Source organism: Taudactylus pleione, unplaced genomic scaffold, assembly GCF_031769625.1.
Source record: "Taudactylus pleione unplaced genomic scaffold, aTauple2 ptg000556l, whole genome shotgun sequence".
Lineage (NCBI taxonomy): Eukaryota > Metazoa > Chordata > Amphibia > Anura > Myobatrachidae > Taudactylus > Taudactylus pleione.
The window spans coordinates 16,342,952-16,363,912 of record NW_028284958.1 but is presented as its reverse complement, the minus strand read 5'-3'; the positions used below and the strand labels follow the sequence as shown (position 1 = coordinate 16,363,912).

Here is a 20,961-nt window from a genome sequence, read left to right as displayed (position 1 = left end):
GGGGCTGACCTGAGAATAACCCAGATGGATGGTGCTGTGTAACAGTGTATGACCGGGGTTGGAACCATGTCTGAAAACCCAGGTCGGACCCGGGTATTTGATGGAAAAGAGGGTATTATTTGCTTAACTACAGAATTTGAGACGATTTGTGAGTTTATTCTGCTCCCAAATTTTCATCGGACATGTGTTTTATTTAGTGAGGGATAGTGTAGCAGTAATGCTTCTCACAACACATTATAAAGGGAATTTTTATACCATTCTATTGCACGATGCACATTTAGGCTTATTGGAGTAGACTGATTATAACCAGATTTTTCAACTTTTTTCTTATTTGTTATATAATCATACTTGTGTTTCATTGTTGATTAAACTGTATTGTTCTGCTTCCAGGAGTTCTACCCAAAAGTGTGTGCGTTGTCGTGATCCTCAACAATCTCTGCTTACTAGTTCCTCATTTTTATTGGAGCTAGACTTTGCAGGCAGAACTTTTGGCTTGGAACCCTATCCATCCTGTGATGTCCATCAGGGGGCTGAACAGTGATAGTTGTGGGATATGCTGCATTACTGACCTCATGCAGGTTACTGTAGTTCTTACCACTCAGATGCAGGGAGTCTCCTAGTAAGAGGATGATTTGCCTTTAAACAGCTTTTGTTTGTTTTCCAAAGATATCAGACTTGTAACTCATTTGGTAGGGAGGACATTCCCAGGAAAGGAAATCGGTAATGCCCTACATGCACGGCAGCGGATGGACATTGTAGTGCAGTTATTTTGATTGTTTTAAAACTTTATAAAAAAGACAATAAGGGTATTTCCATGTTTGGGAGAGATGGACATTGTAGTGCAATAATACGGATTCTAAAAACAAACCTTTTAATTTGAGTTGTTATTTGATATTGAAACAAAGGTTCCCCCATATACGACACTTATGAAATTATTGCATGGAAAAGGACATTTCTCCTTCATCCACCAGGGGACACTGGAGCCTCAGTACAATGGGGTATAGGAGTGTGTTAACCGGGAGTTGGCACCTTTAAATAAAAAACTACTGGTAGCTAGCTCCTCCCCCTCTATACCCCCCCCAGATCAGTCTAAAAAATGTGCCCTGGGAGCTGGACGTAAGCCTCCTTAGGACTCCAGAAATATACTCTACAGCATGAGGACAGACAGGCAGCCTACAGCACCTGCCTGTTTGCGCCGAGGGAGCTGCCGGGGAGATCCTCACCGCTGCTGCATGCGGTTTGCGCTGAGGTCTCCTGCTACAGTCGCGGGACCCAGTAGCATATGCCCGCCACAGGCAGGGTTAAGGTTAGTGTTCCCTGGCTCCCTGGTTAGCAGAGGAGCCAGGACAAGTGTTTAGGCGGGCATTCACAGTGCGCTCCGCTAGCGCTGAGAGCGCCATAGCGGGGGGGGGGGGCTAAGTTTCTTTTCTGCTCCTGCCTCCCAGCAGCCTCAGCGCTTCCAGAAGGACGCTGGTGGCCATTTTACACGCACTACAGGGTGGAGAGAACTGTGCAGGAGTCAGGCTAGTACTCTGTATCAGCACTTGCATTTTTATTCTTGTTATCAGCACTATTCTGTTAGCGCTGCAAGCATTATAGTTTATCTCCCTCTGTGCCCCTTTCAGGTCTCTGTGTGGTGTGATTGAAAAATCTGTTATTGCATTACTGTCCTTTTCTCTGTGTGTTTGGGTGTGGTGCCTGTACTACAGACATGTCTACCAAGGGGTCTAAAGCTGCACAAAAGTCTTTTTCATGCAAGACTTGTGGTGAAAAATTCACACAGGGACGATCTAATGCTTCCTTACTGTGTGATAAATGTGACTTTACCTCAAGATACTAATCTTGCAGTCCAGCCTAGGTGGTCTGAACAATTGACTGCAGTTATATCAATTCTGTCATCAGAGCTGGAATCAGCTCGTAATGACAGGGAGAGGCTGAGACAAACAGCAGCTGAACCAGATTGGGCTCGCTCTCTGGCCAGATCTGTTGAGGGACTTACAAAAGCAGTGTCCCAGGCCCCACCTGCTTATTCTTCTTCTCCTGCTCAAGTCCTTAGTAAGAGATTGATTCATAATCCCTTACACTGGGATGAGTCAGATGAGGAGTTGCAGGACACTGAAGAGGGTGAGGTTCAGGAAGAGGAAACTTACATTCCTGAAGACCCCGAACCTGCATCTCAGGGCGTGGATGCTTTAATTTCAGCAGTACGCCAGGTGTTGCATGTAGAGGATTTAGAGGTTACTGAAAAACCATCTATTTTCGGTAAAAGATTTAAATGGTCTGTTACCTTTCCAGCATCAGAAGAGCTGGATGAGATTCTTTGTTCCGCATGGAAACACCCAGACAAAAAATTTCAAATTTCTGAGAAATATCTGTCTTATTACCCTTTCCCACCTGACAGTAGGAGATTATGTGAAATTCCTCCAGCAGTGGACCCGTGAGTAGCCCGTCTTTCCAAGAAAACGGTGCTTCCGGTGCCTGACCTCGGTTTCCCTAAAGGAAACCTCGGATAGGAGGATGGAACACACATTGAAATCCTTGTATACAGTTGCAGGGGTTTTGATGCGACCAGCACTAGTTAGTTGTTGGGTAAATAAGGCCATTGAAGCCTGGGCACTGCAGCTGGCTGAGGGGATTAAGACAGGTACGCAAACTGACGACTTAATTCAGTTAGCCGAACAGATCGCAGAGTCGGCTGCTTTCCTCGGAGAAGCGTCTAAGGACATTTGTAATCTATCCGCCAGATCTTCAGCATAGCATTAGCTATATCTGCTAGAAGGGTTCTGTGGCTGCGTCAATGGAAGGCAGATGCAGAGTCCAAGAGAGCGGTAGAGACCCTTCCCTTTACTGGGGAGGTACTTTTCGGATCGGAGTTAGATAAGTGGATCTCACAAGCTACAGGTGGGAAATCCATTTACCTACCATCTGCAGCTCCTCCTCCTACTAGAAGATCTTTGGCATGTCCCTCCTTTCGATATTTTCGTGCCTCTGGAAGATTTAGAGGGCGTTCCAGAGGAGGTTCGGCCTTCTCCAGAGGTTCCAGAGGCCGAGGTAGAGCTTCAGCATCAGCCGCCTCCAACACTCAGCAGGGCAAGGCAGCTGCCAAGCCTGCCGCATGACGTCCTTCCTTCTCATTTGGGGGATCCGAGGGTTGGGGCGCGCCTTTTACGTTTCAAGGACATTTGGATCCAGTCTTGCCAGGACGCCTGGGTCAGGGACATCATTATTCACGGCCTGAAATTGGACTTCAGGGTTCATCCTCCTTCTCGTTTTTTCAAAACCGGTTTACCTCTGGTTGCAGAAAAACGAGGAGAAATTCAAGGGGCAATACAAAAACTGTTATTGTCTCAGGTAATAGTGAATGTTCCTACCCATCAGAGAGATCAAGGGTTTTATTCCAGCCTGTTTGTGGTGCCCAAGCCAGACGGCTCCATGAGACCCATACTCAATCTCAAGGATTTAAACCCTCATCTTCGAGTTTTCAAATTCAAGATGGAATCTCTCCAATCCGTTATAGCGGGTCTCGACAGGAACGAGTTTCTGGTGTCCTTAGACATAAAGGACGCTTATCTCCACATCTCCATCTGGCCCCCCCATCAGGCCTTTCTTCGTTTTGCGGTCCTAGAGTCGCATTTTCAATTCCAGGCCCTACCTTTCGGACTTTCGTCAGCTCCAAGAGTCTTCACACAAGTTATGGCGGCAATGATGGCCCTACTGCATGGCCAGGGGGTCGTCATTGTTCCATACTGAGACGATCTATTGATAAAGGCCTCTTCGGAAGCTCGGCTGTTAAGGGACATTCGCTTAACTCAGAGCATCCTCCTGCAACACGGTTGGATACTAAATTTCAAAAAGTCCTCCCTGATCCCCACACAGCGTTTACTATTCCTGGGAATGATACTGGACACAGTGCAGCAAAAAGTTTTCCTACCTCAAGACAAAGCTGCCTCCATTCAGCATATGGTGCGCCTGGTCTTACAACATCGCTGAGTGTCTGTGCATCTCTGTATCCGCCTTCTGGGGAAGATGGTGGCGGCCTTCGAGGCGATTCAGTATGCAAGATTTCATGCCCGTCCTTTTCAACTGGATCTCCTCTCCCAGTGGTCAGGATCCCACCTCTTTCTCCATCAGAGAGTTCTCCTGGCGCCTCAGACTCGAACATCTCTCATTTGGTGGCTGAACCCTTCCCACCTGCTGGCGGGGAAAAAGTTTGCGGTGTGGGATTGGACCCTCCTCACCACGGACGCAAGTCTGAGGGGCTGGGGAGCAGTGACTCTGGGAAAGCATTTTCAGGGGCACTGGACGCAGCAGGAAGCCAGATTGCCCATAAATATCCTAGAGTTGAGAGCGGTATTTTATGCTCTCCAGCTGGCGCATCCGCTGCTGGAGGGGCAGGCAATCAGAGTCCAGTCGGACAACGCCACTGCAGTGGCGTATATAAACAGGCAGGGCGGCACAAAAAGCAGAGCCGCCATGAGGGAGGTAACCAGGATTCTGCTTTGGGCAGAGGAATTCACAGTAGCGATTTCTGCGATCTTCATCCCAGGAGTAGAAAACTGGGAGGCCGGCTACCTAGGTCGGCAGGACGTTCATCCAGGGGAATGGTCACTCAATCCTCAGGTGTTCCAGCAACTAACTCTGAGGTGGGGCTGTCCTCAAGCCGACCTTATGGCGTCAAGGTTAAACCACCAACTACCAGTTTACTACTCCAGAACAAGGGACCCACGGGCAGCTGCAGTGGACGCACTGACTGCTCCGTGGAAGTTTAATTACATTTACCTATTCCCTCCGTTTCCGCTCATTCCGCGCCTGCTTCAAAGAATCAAGCGAAAAGGGATCAAGGTGCTTCTGATAGCACCAGATTGGCCCAGACGAGCGTGGTACTCCCAGATACAGAATCTGTTAATAGACGAGCCGTGGCCACTGCCTCTTCAGGACGACCTCCTTCGTCAGGGCCCATTTGTTTATCGCGACTTAAGGCGGCTTTGTTTGAAGGACTGGCTATTGAAAGGGCCGTCCTCAGAAAGAAGGGTACTCCGTCCAGTGTCATTCCCACAATGATTCGGGCTAGGAAAGAAGTCACTTCTCAACATTATTACCGCATTTGGAAGACATATGTGGCTTGGTGTGAGAGACGTAATTCTCCTCCTTCAGTCTTTAAGGTATCACGTCTCCTTTTTCTTCAGGCTGGTCTCACAGCAGTCCTTCGTCTGGGTTCATTAAAAGTACAGGTATCCGTGTTGTCTATTTTCTTTCAGAGGAAATTGGCTTTGCTTCCGGATATACAGACTTTTCTCCAGGGAGTTGTGAGGATTCAACCCCCCCTTTGTGCCTCCCACAGCACCATGGGATTTGGATTTGGTGTTGGCCTTCCTCCAGTCTGATACTTTTGAGCCATTACAGAGAGTGGAGATAAAGTACTTAACCTGGAAGGTGGTTCTGTTGTTTGCTCTCGCTTCGGCAAGGCGTGTGTCAGAACTCAGTGCTTTATCCTGCCGCCCTCTTTATCTTATTTTCCATGAGGATAGGGTGGAGCTGCTTACTCAGGGCTTTTCTTCCCAAAGTGGTGACAGCTTTTCATATAAACCAGCCTATCGTGGTTCCGGTGTTTAAGGATGACTCTTCCAATTCAAAATCCTTGGATGTAGTCAGAGCACTCCGGATTTACGTTGACAGGACTGCCTCCCTCCGTAAATCGGATGCTTTGTTTATTCGGTTTGATGTGGCCCGTCCAGGTTGGCCAGCCTCCAAACAGACCATTTCTAGATGGATTCGCTTCACTATCAGGCAAGCATACGTGGTGGCTTCCAAACAACCACTGGGTCCTATTACGGTGCATTCTACATGCTCGGTAGGTCCTTCATGGGCGGCTGCTCGCGGAGGTTTCCTTAAACCAGCTTTGTAGAGCAGCCACTTGGTCAGGCACGCATACCTTCCTACGATTCTATCGTTTTGATACTTTTGCGGCCTCCGCTTCAGAGTTTGGATGTGCGGTCTTGCAGGGCACTCAGCGCTCTCCCACCCGGGATGTAAGCTCTGGGACGTCACCATTGTACTGAGGCTCCAGTGTCCCCTGGTGGATGAAGGAGAAAATAGGATTTTGGTACTTACCGATAAATCCCTTTCTCCGATTCCACAGGGGACACTGGACACCCACCCTACGCTGTTCTGCCTGCATTGTTACTGGTTTTTACAGGTTCAGGCGCTAGTTTGCGTTTAATGTTGTCTGACTGACCTGTTCTTGTTTTCATGTATATGTGGTTTTCTTATGTATATGTGATTAATGTAGCTTTTCTGTCTCCTTCTCCTTACTTTCCAGCTCCCCTCGGGCACAGTTGTTTTTAGACTGACCTGGGGGGGTATAGAGGGGGAGGAGCTAGCTACCAGTAATTTTTTATTTAAAGGTGCCAGCTCCCGGTTAACACACTCCTATACCCCATTGTACTGAGGCTCCTGTGTCCCCTGCTGAATCGGAGAAAGCAATTTATCGGTAAGTACCAAAATCCTATTTTTGTCATTATTGTGTAATTTAGTTGCATTAACCCAACATTTAACCTGAAATCTACTCCTAATTGTAAAGGGAAATCAGGTTTGCTGTGCAGGGTTAACCTATCTTTGCATGACTTATAAGAAGCAAAAAAGTAAGTTTGCCATATAAATGTACACGTGCCTAATGGCCCCCATACACTGCACGATATAGGTGCTATATCCTGCCGTGTATGGGCACGTTATCATACCTGATATCATGCAGCGCGCTCCCGCGGGGTCGTACATCGCATCCCCAGATCTTCCTGCAAAACCATCTGATCTGGGATGCGATGTACGATCCTATTCAGATGACGGAGGAAGCCGGCATATCGTGCGGTCTGTGGGGACCACACGATTGACGGCGGTGACAGCACGATCCGGCTGCCGAGGGATCAGCTGCCGCCCTAGACGGTGCATCGCACCGTGTATGGGCACCTTAATTTACAACAAGACTGTCACCTTCTTCCAGGTTGCTACATTTTTATTTTATTTTACAAAATGTGGCTTCTATAATAAACTTTAGCATACTCATGTGGTAGGACATAGAAGGGGCAATTCAATTCTTCTATCTGGCGCCTTAACTAATGGGCGCCCAACAGAGCAATTCAATTGTTGCTCTGTTTGGGCACACTTAGCCGCGGGTAGACACATTTCTGCTCGCTGCTGCCTCCTGAGGTGGCGGGCAGAAATGTGCGAGAAGGTGGCACTTTGGGCACCCAAAGCAGTACTTTAGACTGGTTTAGACATTTTGCGCGGGTAAACCTGGTGCTATCATTCGTTAAGGCGCCCAATAAAAGAATTTTATCGCCCCAATAGATTGTAAGTTCTACTGGAGTACAGGACTGATGTAAATAATGAAATGTTTTCTGTTAAGTACTGTGTAATATGTAGGTGCTATCTAAATTAAGGCAATTATCAATAAATATTTTACATGTCATATTCCACACTTTATAAACTCCCTTCAACTACCTAGAGTTTATTTATTTTTTTAAGTCCCATTTTAGTGTTTTGTTTTTTTTTATCTTTAATACAGACTTAAAATTGCTTTTGATAGCTACTGAAAGCAATCTGGTAGATACATTGTTCTTCTATAACCAAGTGAAAAGGTGGCAGAGGAGTTGATAAACAGCTGAGTTCTGTCAATAGATGAAAGCCTTGATGCTTATTACTATTTGAATGAAAAATCTGCATATGATAGACTTTATGTAATTTTTACTAACTTGCCTTAGTGGACGTTTAAGCTGTATAAGATGAGCGAGGTGAGTACCTTTCTGGAGCATGAAACTTTCTCTTCCAACTGAATGAGTTGGTTTCATGTGACATTGCACTAAAATATTTTGAAAATGGTTTCTCTATCCAGAATAGCTCATTAGTAAAACCATTAATAAGTGTACTCGCCTGCAACATACAACATTTTGAAGAGCGCTTGTGACCAACACCACCACCACCACACTCAGCCTCCTCTATAATGATGCAACCATCCAGCTAAATTTTGTCCCTAATTCTGTAAACCCCAATCTCCCAATATAATGAGAACAGGACTTTGTGGGTCCATCAGGTTGTATTTGATGAGCTTCCTGTTACTAACAGTTATACCATCGGGATGCCTCCTGTCAAAGTACCGACAGCAGCATCCCGATGGTTGGTATCCTGACAGGGTTCGTATACTTACCCTCCCTTCTTCTACCCTAACACTCCCCATCCCACACCCTAACCCTCCCCCCTTCGTGCCTTTACCTACCCCTTCCCACTTATTGCCTAACTCCCCCCCCAGTGGTGCCTAACCCTAATGGCCCCCCCACAAAAACCTAACACTAACCCTGCTCTGCTACCTAAACCTAACCCTCCCCCATGCGTCTAACAGCTAAGCTGCCCCGGACTCACTAGGTTCGGGCTGGCGTCTGTTCCAGCGTCTGTATTAAGATAGGCGTTGGTATTTTGACGGTTATCTTAAATCCCGTGTCGGACTTTCAGCGCCGGGATGCAGACCGGCGGCATGCCGTCCGCTGGTTTGATAACTACATCCCATACCATCTATAGGTTGGGATGCAAAACATGGTAACATTTTAAATGCAAACTGATTGTATACTCCACCTAGAAATAAAATCTCATTTGCTGATTTTGTAGAGTTCCGAACTTCCTGCTTCTGGTACTCTTGTTTTTATACATGGCTGTAATATCAGTAATTGGGAGCAGATTATTATAGGACCACAATCTTTTATATACATATTATCTTGTTTTGAAGAGCTACTGCACAAGGTTATGTATCAGTGCAGATGTTTGAAGTCTAAAGCGTTCTGATTTTCTCTCATTTATAGCTCTCCATTGTCAAATCCGACTTTGACAAAGTGCTATTCAACTTAAAGCCCTGAAGCCAAAGGGTTATTTCCTCAGCCATCCTCTTCCTTCCCCCACTCAGAAAATAATGCAAAATGCCTGTAATTCTTTGCATTCCTGAGAGAGCCTGGAAGAAAGGACTGTACTGACCCCCTCCTAAATGAGCCACCCCCCTCCCTCATTCATAGACTGTTCTCTGAGTTTAAAACTCCAACCTGATTGGTCGTTTAACATAAAAGCTTCCATTGAAAAATTGAAGAAAAGAATGGGCAGCACTTCCTGTGACTTCAGTCTAAGGTCAGCCTCTGCTGGAGGATGCTAACTAATAGTTCCTAAATGTTTTGCTATTATTTGATTTGCTTTGCCACATATGTATGGGCTGATGCATTATGAGTAGTATGCAAGTCTGTGTAAGGTTTCGCGTGAAATGGATACACTCATATGCACCCATGCAGATTTGTCTGATTCTGGCACTTTACTGCAATTGGAGAAGTGGGTCAGGGGCGGATTACTGTAAGGGACACGCACTATATGCCTGAGAAAGTTGTAATATTTGTGAGTGGTCTGGGTAAGATCCATATATTAGAGCATCATTGTTATCCTTTATTTTATATGGCGCTACAGGGTTCCGCAGCGCCTCACAAAGTGCATAAACAAATTGGCAAACAAGAAAACAGCGACTTACAGTACAAAACAATGCAGGACAAGGACATAGTTTATAAACATTGCTGCAATAACGTTCATAACACTCAAAAGCAGCAGGGTGTCAGCAACCAAGTGTTAGGTGCCCTTGTGGGGAGTTTGGAGTAGATGGTCGATTGAGTAAGGGAAGGAGAACCGGCTTCCCAAGAGTGAACTCCCGGCATGGGACTTAATGATGGGCATCTCAATACCGACGCCTATCATTAACCCTACGCAGAAATCCAGATGCCCGGCATACTGAATGTAGATAAGCTGGGCGTCGGAAGGTGATAGCCGCGTCGGGGGTGGGTTGTGTGGTAGGTTTAGGGACTCCCGGGGGGGGGTCTTAGGGTTAGGCATCCTCCGGGAGGGTTGGGGTCAGGCTAGGGGAAGGGGAGGGGGGGGGGTTAGCGTTAGGCACCCACTCGGGAGGGTTAGGTTTAGGGTACAGGTTGGGAGGGGGTTAGGTTTAGGCACCCTGGGGGGAGGTTGGGGTTAGGCACTAGGGGGCGGTCAGGGTTAGGCACCCCTAAGGGAGGATGAGATGAGGGGAGGGTTAGGGGTCTTGCTTACCTCTGTTGGGATCTTCATGTGCCGGCTTTCCAGCTTCTGTATTTCATCCGCCGGGCTAAGGTCTGGCGGTAATTCATACAGATTCCCCCCCCCCTGGAAAATTGCTCTATTGCAGTGGTTCTCAAACTGTGTCCTCAAGACCCCACACTGTTCACGTTTTTTGAGGTCACCCAGCAGCTGCACAGGTGTACTCATTACTCACTGACACATTTTAAAAGATCCACAGGTGGAGCTAATTATTTCCCTTGTGATTCAGTGAACAATGCACTGTTTGGGGTCCCGAGGTAAGAGTTTGAGAACCTGCGCTCTATTGATACTATACTGCTTAGTGTCTGTCAGAGGTTCCCAAACTGTGCCATTACATTCCAGGTTTTAAGGATATCCATGCTTTAGTGCAGGTGGTTAAATCACAATGAGGTACTAATGAAGTCACCTGTGCTCAAGCATGGATGTCCTTAAAATCTGGACTGTAATGGTGGGGTTTGGGAACCTCTGATCTATGTACTTGACTGAAAATCAGGTTGTGGAGCTTGTCCACTTATGTCAGTACCTGATTTGTATTATCTATTTTGCAGACTAGGAGGACATACACATTCTAGAGAATTGCTATGCCTTGTAACTTGCTTCTAAATTGTAAAATATAAGTCTGTGGGTGCAATTCAATTGGTTTAGCACGGCCGATCTCCCGTCTTAAGTGATGGGAGATCGTGGGGCACTATTCAATTGATGCCGATCTTCGCATTGATCGCACCCAAAGAGGTCGGGTTTAGCCCGGTAAAACAGCTACACTCAACCAAAGTGATGGGTGCTATCGTGAAAAGTGCCATTTGGGCACTTGCTGAAAAGCCGACGCCGGCAGCTGTTTGTGTCTGACAGGAGCAGCAGTTGAATAGCTCCGTCGGGCGCGAGGAGGGACCAAAACAATTGAATTGCGCCTTGTCTGAACATCATGCAGGGTGAATACTTTGGTCCCATAATAATTACTAGTTGTATAGTCTCTCCAGAGAAATTTCCACTTGATGGCACTAAACCTGTAGTCGTCCTGCATCATTGTCAGAATGTAGACAGCTGTTTTCTGTGTACAGACTGCTCAGAGAATACAGTTTAAATATTATTAAAGTTAAGGAATGGTTTTCCTGTCATAATATGCCAGTTGCTCTTACTAAGCAATAGCATCCCGCAGTGTGAGAGTGTGCGAGCCTCACGTCTAATCAGCTCTTGACTGTTGCAACACTTTTACAGATTCTGCATAGAGGAAAAATATGGACAGACTGGTCCCAGCTCCCCTCCACCTATCGCGTCCATTTCACATTAATCTGTCCCATTTAGTGTGCATATGTCCATTGTTTTTAAATAATTATGTATTAACAATGGATATAATCTTTAGTGTGTGCGTGCTCACCTTGTCACTTCATACGGGAGATCGGGCACAAAAAAACAGTTGAAGTACCACGTACAGAAATGTAAATAATCCATAAAGTGCACCTGTTGCGCAGTTTTGAGAAAATAAAAAATCTAACATTACTAGTACAGCGTAATTAAAAGGCTAATTACAGTGTATAGTTATTAAAATAGATACCCTAATTGGGAGAAAAAAGTAATAAAACTGCTTCCTCTCAATGCAGTAAAAGCCTTGGACACTATTTCCTTTGGCTGTTGGCAAGGGCAGTTCCTGGCACACTACGCTCACTAATGGGGAGATGTTTCAAACCTTTAAGAGAGTGAGTTTGGGAACCACTGGAATACACTATTGATCTGTATCACACAGTAATTGTTACATATGTTTTGTTATGTATTGTCTCATCAGATAGGTGGTTAATGTGCAGTTGTGTGCAGGTGACTTTTGTGCTGAAATGGAAGCATTGGAATAATAGTCAGGATTCTGGTTAGTATTTTACATGGTTTAGATATAATTATTATTATTAATTTTTTTAATCCTCATAGTCAAATTAACATAGAAATGATGTTTTGAGTTATAGGATGTGGCATGATAAATCTAATACCTTCACAGATTGTATAAAGTGGCAGTGATGGAAAGGGGGACAATTCTGGTATTACAATTTGAATTTGTGAATTTTATTTCTGAAATATGACAAAACGTTATGCTGCTTGGAAGGAAAATGTTTAAAGTTTAACTTTAGCCGCACACAGTGCAGTCCGTTCATTCTGACCCAAGCATGTAAACAGTTTGGGCACAAGTTTGTGGCAATTTGTAGTATTCGGCTCAACTGCATTGTGCATTATCTCTCCCCATGGCCGGGTTGACAGACATCATATGCCAAAGGATGACTTTGGCTGACTCGATGTTTCCTCCAGAGCAGGTCCTTTTTGAACCTGCTGGATAAGTTTTTGGTCTGCTGGAAATTGACCGCAATTTACTAAAGCATAATAAAGGCAAATATGTGACCAGCTATTGTCTAGAACAAGGTTTCCCAACCTCGGTCCTCAAGGCACATGAACGGTCCTGGTTTTAGTGATATCCATGGTTGAGCACAGATGTTAAATCAAAATAACTGAATACTAATTAAGTCACCTGTGCTCAAGTTTGGCTATACTTAAAACCTGGACTGTTAAGCTGGCCACACATCTAAAGATTATCTGTTCAACCAGCCAACTAGTTGATTGGTTGGAATGAAAATCTGGTAAGGTATACAATCAGCAATTTGCACCCAAACGCTGGAAAATGGACCAAACTGTTGTTTGAACAAATAGTTTGGATCGTACACTTAACAAACTTGTCTGAATGACCATTGTCATCCGTTTTCTGGCATTTAGGAGCAAATTGCTGATCATCATTTACTCCCATACATTACCAGATTTTCATTCCAACCAATCATCAAGTTGGCTGGTTGGATGTAAGTTGGTCTAGAGTGTGGCCAGCTTTAGTGTGCCTTGAGGACCGTGGTTGGGAACCCCTGGTCTAGAGTGACTTTCATCTGCAGTTGTCCAGCACTGATGATAGAACTATAAAGAATACACAGTATAAGCAATAAATTACACTGTACTGTCAAAACTGGGTGGGTGAAAAGCATCTTATCGTCTACACTGTCACCCCACTTTGTTTTCCCTCTAATTTGGGCCACAAACCTATTTGTGATATTTCCAAATCTGTAGCTTTTTTTTTTTCTTTTTAATCCGTGCATGTAGGTTTACCTGATGTATATTTCTGATAAAGGGTGAATGTATTGTACCTTAAGACAAAATGTTTTTGTGCTCTGATACAAATCATCAGTAACTAAATTAGAGAATTAAAACGGCTACTTTTAGCAAAAAGGAAAAATAAATGACCTAGGGGCACACAAAAAAAGCTCGCTTGTTGTGTAATCCACACTGTCTGCCGCGAGTGCGAGCGATCTGGATAAAGCCGCTTTTGTAAACCGTGCAGGAAAAAAGTGTGTTTTTGTAGGAAGATAGGCTGCCCCACAGTGTGTTCTGCGAATGTATTGTGTTAACTACTTCCTTGCCAGTTTTAACAAAGTAACACTTGTCTTAAAGGCTTTACTTACATCAGAGACTCTCCGTCTATAAATCGAAGAAAAAAATGTGGCTTTAGATGGGGTTCTTCTGATCTTATCTTTGGAAACCTATTGTTTACTTCCAACTAAACAATTTTTTTTTAAATGCGTTTGTTATTATGATGGCTAAAAAATTATATATCTGTCCTTACCAAGTGGCTCCAACTGGCACTGATGAATATAAATCTACAGTGGGCTGTTGCTGTATAATCACACTGGCATTGCAGTACCAAGACAGTGTAATGGTTAGCATTACTGCCTCACAGCACTGAGGTCATGGGTACAATTCCCACCTCGGCCCTAACTGTGTGGAGTTTGTAATATTCTCCCTGTGCTTGCATGTGGAATGTGTGCGCTATATATAACTGGTAATAATAGGAATAGAAATTAAAAAATCAGTTCTTAGTTCCTCTGTGCTTGATAATTTGAAATTTGTTCAACTTAAACATAGACCATTCTGCAGATCACCCTACTCATGCTAATATAAGTACACCAGTTGAATGTGGAGACAGCCCTTTGTGTGGGCTGAATCATCAGTAGTTATGAGAATAAAACCCTTCCATTCACTATTTAAGTTGCACGGCTGAGACCCTTCATGGCCAGTGTTGATGAGGTACTGGTTGCTAGTGAATGGATACATGCATATTCTCATGACTGCTGCCACAGACCACTGAATGGCAGCCACCACTGGGGATATTCGCCTATCGGAAGTACAATATAAAAGTTCCTTTTTTTTTATATGAGTTCTTGCATTTTTCAAATGTTTATTTTCTGTCACCCCACAGTTTGCGGTAACAACATGGACATCCGTAACAGTGTACGGGAGCTGAAACAGCTTGAAGACTGTGTTGTGATTGAAGGCTACCTCCAGATTCTTCTCATCCAAAATGCCAAGACTGAGGATTTCCGAAACATGCGCTTTCCAAAGCTTACGATTATTACAGGCTATCTGTTGCTTTTCCGTGTTTCTGGTCTGGAAAGCCTCAGTGACCTCTTTCCCAACCTCACAGTCATACGTGGCCGCAAACTCTTGTTCAACTACGCCTTGGTCATATTCGAGATGACTGACCTGAAGGAGATTGGGTTGTACAGCCTGAGGAATATAACACGTGGTGCTATACGGATAGAGAAGAACTCCGACTTGTGTTACATTTCTACGGTGGATTGGTCACTGGTCCTAGAAGCAGTCTACAACAATTACATTGTTGGGAATAAGCCACCAAAGGAGTGTGGTGATCTATGTCCCGGCACTACGGAGGATAAGCCACTCTGTGAGAAGACAACCATTAACAACGAGTACACTTACCGCTGCTGGTCAGCTGATCATTGCCAGAAAGGTAAGAAGCTATGTTTGTGTTGTACATCGTAACGGAAACATCTGTTATCAAGGTTTTAGTTTCCTTCTTTGTGGTATTGCAGTGGTGCTTTATCATGTTGTACTTCGCTTGTGGGATTTTGTTTTTGTAAATGTTCTAATCTTGTTTCCTGCATTTAAATAGCATTCTCCTAATTTAGTATTGTATTTATGATTAAACATTGATGCAAGTGTGTGAAATAGTGATCTGTTTTATACACAATATGTACATTTAGTTGTTTGGAACAAGTTCCCCAATAGTCATGGACTACTTAATGGTTACATATCTCCTTTTTGTTTTCTCCAACAGCCTTGGTGGCTTGTGACTCTTCACAGCGATGCAAATAAATTCTGTTTTATTACTATTTGAATTCTAACGTTCACTTCAGGTTGAGGCTTGTTGAATGAGACAATACTGTTGTGTAGGCACTTGTGGAGACTTTATGGAATTTCAGATTAATAAAATAGAGAAATACAGTAACTTGACATAACATTCCTTGTAAGCTGAATATGGTTTAGAACAATATCTATTGTTACCTCTGCCCAAGCACAGTTTCATGCATTCAGTGGAAGTCTTTACTGGAGGATGTAATATAGATGCCTGTTTAAAGTGTGTGCAGACAGCATTTTACCTGCAAATGGATGATTAAACATGAACACAAGAAATTGGTTTAGGCTTGGTCAGTGAACAATTATACTTGGTTTATGTAATTATTATTATTATTTTTTTTTTTTAAATCAAAATCTGTGTGTGTGTATATGTCTGTCTATCTATATCCGCTTACCCTACAAGGATTTTGGTACTTACCGATAAATCGCTTTCTCAGATTCCATAGGGGACACTGGACGCCCACCCTGCGCTGTTACTTCTGTCCATGGTTGTATCATTATCTGTTAGAGCTGTTTAAGGTTTTCCTTGTTTTACGGTTATTCCAATCTTTCTACACTTCGTTTCACCTCCTCCTCTTCCGTTTGTGCCCGAGGAGAACTGGAAAAACCGTTTCCTAAGACTGAGCTTGGAGGGGGGTATAGAGGGGGAGGAGCTAGTCACTTTTTTTAAAATTTAAGGTGCCAGCTCACACTTGGCACACGTCTATACCCCACTGTCATGAAGCCTCCAGTGTCCCTATGGAATTGGAGAAAGGGATTTATCGGTAAGTACCAAAATCCTGTTATTAGTTCTCCCTGCCATTTTAGTGATTGTTTTGCTATCCTGGGGTTTTAGTCTGACAATAATTCAGATATGCAAATGAAAACAAAACACAATGTTCTTTTATCTGTCCACGCTCTACTTTTTTTATTTTATTTTTTTTTTATATATTTTCTCCTTCATCCACTAGGGGACACTGGAGGCTTCAAGATGGTGGGGTATAAACATGTGCTAAGTGGGAGCTGGCACTTTCAATTTTAGAAATGTGACTAGCTCCTCCCCCTCTATACCCCCCTACAAGCCCAGTCTTAAGGTGCCTACACACTTGGCGATGTGCTCACGATCCGACATCATGTACGATTTCCCTTGAACTCTCCCCCGGCAACGCCCCTGCAGTCCAGCACACGATTTGGGGTAAAAAGTGTCCAATGTGACAAACGATCTATCGTGCGTCCTTAACTTTTTCCTGTGCATAGTGTCCCAGATTGGCAAATCTGCCCTACAGCATGGCAGATCTGAAGATGCAATGTACGACCTGCGAGGACGCGCTTCTCCATCGTGAGTGGACACTCACGATTTGGTCATATCTTACACGTTTTGTCGTCGGAATCAGGCAAATCGTGTAAAATATTGCTAAGTGTATAGGCACCTTTTAGTTTGTGCCTGAGGGGAGCTGGTAGTGTTTTTACACTTCTCCTCAGGGTCTTTGATTTAGTATAGTAAGAGGGCTGCTGCGCTGAAGTAAATAAGAATACATATGAGGAACAGACAGGCAGCAGCTGCACTGCCTGTCTGCATCGTTGGAGATGCCGGGGGACCTGCTCGCAGTTTGCCTGGGGTCCCCGACTACAGAGACCACTGTCTCTTATGCCGCGTATCCACTACGCAACATTACTGAGCGATTGCATGATTATGACATTGTAATCATGCAATCGCTCAGTAATCGGGCACAAATCGTGCACATTAATGTCGGAAACAACCAGCGAAGCGCTTCCGCTGGTCGTTTCCGACATCATTCATCGCCCGAACATGTTGGTCAATCTGCCGATAACGACAGACAGACCATGTTCGGTGATGATTGATGTGCCACAATGAACAACTGATCGTTCTGGGTAGGCACAGCACAAACTCTGAAACGACTGCACGATTACAATATCGTAATCGTGCAGTCATTTCACAGTCTGCTAGTGGATGTGCTTCATAAAAGGGGGTTCCGCATGCCAATGCTTGCAGCACGCAGAGAGGTCGTCCCCAATTAGTCACACTGCCACCGGTAGCAGAGGCAACGGCGTGAGTATTCCCTGGCTCCCCGAATAGCAGGCTGCTCCGAGTGGGGGGCAGCCAAGCAGCATATACTCTGAGTGAGGTCTCCCTCACACAGCATACTTATAGATTAAAGATAAGTGCCATAGTGGGGGGCGGAGCCTAGCTTCGGAGTCCTGCTCCTTTCTTCCTTCGGTTTCAGCGCTTCTATCGAAGTGTGCTGGCGGCAATTACACGTAGGGACACTGACTGCTGCATTAAGCAAAGCTGCTGCATGAAACTGTTAGCCTGACCTAGACTGTAAGTATACAGTACAGTGGGGTTTAGGCTGGTCAGGAGAGCATTTAAGGCAGATAGTAATTACTTTAACTTATCAGTGGTTACTTCCTTCTATGCTTAGCGTTTTTTAGCACTGCTAGGAGAGCTATTAGAGCAAGTATGGCTCTCTCCTGCCTCTCTGTATCTTAGTTTCTACCTTTTTGACCTTTTTTCACTACACTTTACTGTTGTTTGCGGTGTGGTCTGGATGTATCATGACTGGAAGGGGCTCTAAGGCGTCTCAAAAGTCATTTACCTGCACAAAGTGTGCTGAAAAGTTTAAACAGGGGCAGTCATCTAACTCCCTATTGTGTGACAATTGTGATCCTGAACAACAGGTTGCATCTGTTATGTCCCATCTCTCTGCTGAGCTGGAGGATTCTCGGAAAGAGAGAGAGGCTTCCAGGTCAGCTGCTCTAGAGGAACCAGCATGGGCGCGGTCCTTAGCTAAATCTGTGGATGGGATCACAAAAGCCATGGCTCTTTATCGTACCACGCCAACTGGATCCTCTCCACGGGTCTCAAAAAAGACTGTTGCTCTCAGTCATCCAATCGGACGACTCGAAGGAGAGGATATGCCAGTTTTAAAGAAGGGCGAATATGTTCCAGATTTGCCTAAAGAGCTGGTGTCTGAGGGGATAGAGGCTTTAATTTCTGCAATGCGCCAGGTATTGCAAATAAAGGAGGAGGAAAAGGGTCCTGCACGACAGTCTTTCTTTTTAAAGAATAAAGACAAGCTATTGCATTTCCAATTTCATAAGAGTTGGATTCTCTTCTGCTTTCAGCTTAGGAACATCCGGTGGTTATCCTTTTATGCTTTTCCTGCAGATAGCAGAAAATCTTGTGAGACTCCTCCTACAGTAGATCCGTCAGGGTCACGTCTGGCTAGGAAGACTACGCTACCAAGTCCTGGGGCCACGTCTTTGAAGGAGACATCTGACAGGAGATTGGAGTATACTCTGAAGTCCATTTATACAGCTGCAGTATAAATGGACTTCACGAGTCCTAGACTCTGTGTCCTGCGATTGTAGGCTGCTGGACTATCAAAGCAATTGAGCTTTGGGCAAAATAATTGTCTTGAGGGATGAGAGATCAGCTGCCGGTGGAGGGGCTTATTCCGTTAGAGCATATAGGTGAAGCTGCGGCTTACCTTGGAGAGACGTCCAAAGACATTTGCAATATCGCCTCCAGGAATTCAGCTCTGGCAATTTCGGCGCGCTGTGGCTTAAACAATGGCAGACTGATGCAGAATCAAAAAAAGCTGTGGAAGCATTTTCATTCACGGGAAGTGTATTATTTGGAGCAGAACTAGAATTATGGATTTCTCAGGCTACTGGGGGTAAATCCACTTATCTTCCGTCTGCGGCTCCACCCCCTAGAATATCCTATTTGGGACCCTTGTTTCAATCCTTTCGTGGTCACTTCAGAGGAGGACCATCAACTTCCCGTGGGTCCAGAGGACGCGGTAGAGCCACAACAACATCTACTCAACAGGAGGTTAAGTCCACTACCAAGCCTAGTGCATGACGGGCTTCCCTCTCTCCTGGGTGACCCCAGGGTGGGAGCGCGTCTTCGGGACTTCTGAGAAATATGGACGGAATCTTGTATGGACGCTTGGGTCCGGGATCTTATCACTCTGGGATACAAGCTCGATTTTCAGTTTCAACCTCCAGCTCGGTTTTTTACCACAGGATTACCAGTTTCCAACGACAAGAGTGTCGTATTACAAGAAACAATTGAAAAGCTTATATCTGCGAGAGTGGTGGTCCACTTTCCTAGGAATCAGACCGGAAAGGGTTCTACTCCAGTCTCTTTGTGGTTCCGAAGCCGGAAGGCTCGGTCAGACCTATTCTGAACTTGAAGGATCTCAATCCTTACCTGAGGATTTTCAAGATGGAGTCCCTTCAGTCTGTGATTGCGGGCCTGGAAGAAGGCGAATTTATGGTATCTCTAGATATCGGGGACTCCTACCTATCTCTATCTGGCCGCCTCACCAGGTGTTTGAGATTCGCAGTTCGGAACTCTCATTCCAGTTTCAGGCCTTACCCTTTGGCTTATCTTCAGCCCCGAGGATATTCACGAAGGTCATGGCTGTGATGATGATGATGTCTCCTTTGGAATCAAGGGATCACAATTATCCCTTACTTAGACGATGATCTTGCTGAAGGCTCTTTCCAGGGGCCAATTACTGCAGAACATCGCAGTGACCCACAGGCTTCTCATTCGTCACGGGTGGATCCTGAACTTTCCCAAATCTGCAGCCGACGCAGAGACTACAGCTTCTGGGAATGATAATGAACACATTATGTCAGCGGGTGTTCCTCCCTCAGGAAAAGGCAACATCCATTCAGAAGATGGTGAGGACGGTCCTTCGACAGTTATCGGTGCATGTCTGTATTCAACTTCTGGGGGAGATGGTTGCGGCTTTCGAAGGCCAATCCTTACGGACATTTTAACTCCAGGACGTTTCACGTAGACCTCCTCTCACAATGGACACGATCCCATCTTTTACTCCACCAACGTGTAAGGTTAAGTCTCAGAACTCTGATATCCCTTCTCTGGTGGTTGAATTTGGTACACCTAAAAGAGTGAAAGAGATTCGGAGTGTGGGATTGGATTCTCCTCACCACAGACACGAGTCTGAGAGGCTGGGGGCAGTGATTCAGGAACACCACTTCCAAAGCCGCTGGACATTACAGGAAGCAAGTCTGCCGATTTAAACTTACTGGAATTAAGGGCAGTGTTCTACGCTCTTCAGACGTTAATCACCTGTTGCGGGGTCGGGCAGTCAGAGTCCAGTCGGACAACGCCACGGAAGTGGCATACATAAACAGATCAGCCGGCAGGACGTGCATCCAGGGGAATGGGTGCTACAGACCCAGGTTTATCAGCTTGTCCAACGGCTGGGTCTTCCGCAGGTTGACCTCATGGCATCCAGACAAAAATCATCAACTGTCTCTCTACTGCTCTCGGACGAGAGACCCGGAGGCACTGGCAGTGGACTCACTGTCAACGCCATGGCAGTTCCAATTTGTCTACCTGTTCCAACCATTTCTTTTTCTCCCTCGGATTATACAACACATCAAAAGGGAAAGGGCCAAGGTTTTATTAGTGGCTCCGGATTGGCCTCTCAGAGCTTGGTATTCAAACCTTCAACTTCTGCTGATCGATGACCTGTGGCTTCTTCCTCTGAGAGAAGATCTCTTACTACAGGGTCCTTTAGTCTATCCAGACTTAAAGGG

At 45.2% G+C, this 20,961-nt stretch overlaps 1 protein-coding gene across 1 annotated transcript in view; it reads left to right on the top strand.

Annotated features, from left to right (window-relative positions):
• Window positions 1–20,961, top strand: part of IGF1R (insulin like growth factor 1 receptor) — a 225,574-nt gene that overhangs the window by 9,350 nt on the left and 195,263 nt on the right. Inside the window, exon 2 of the mRNA XM_088452688.1 lies at window positions 14,420–14,971. Within this exon, the coding sequence (XP_088308814.1) occupies window positions 14,420–14,971 (552 nt within the window). The remainder of the gene's footprint in view (window positions 1–14,419; window positions 14,972–20,961) is intronic.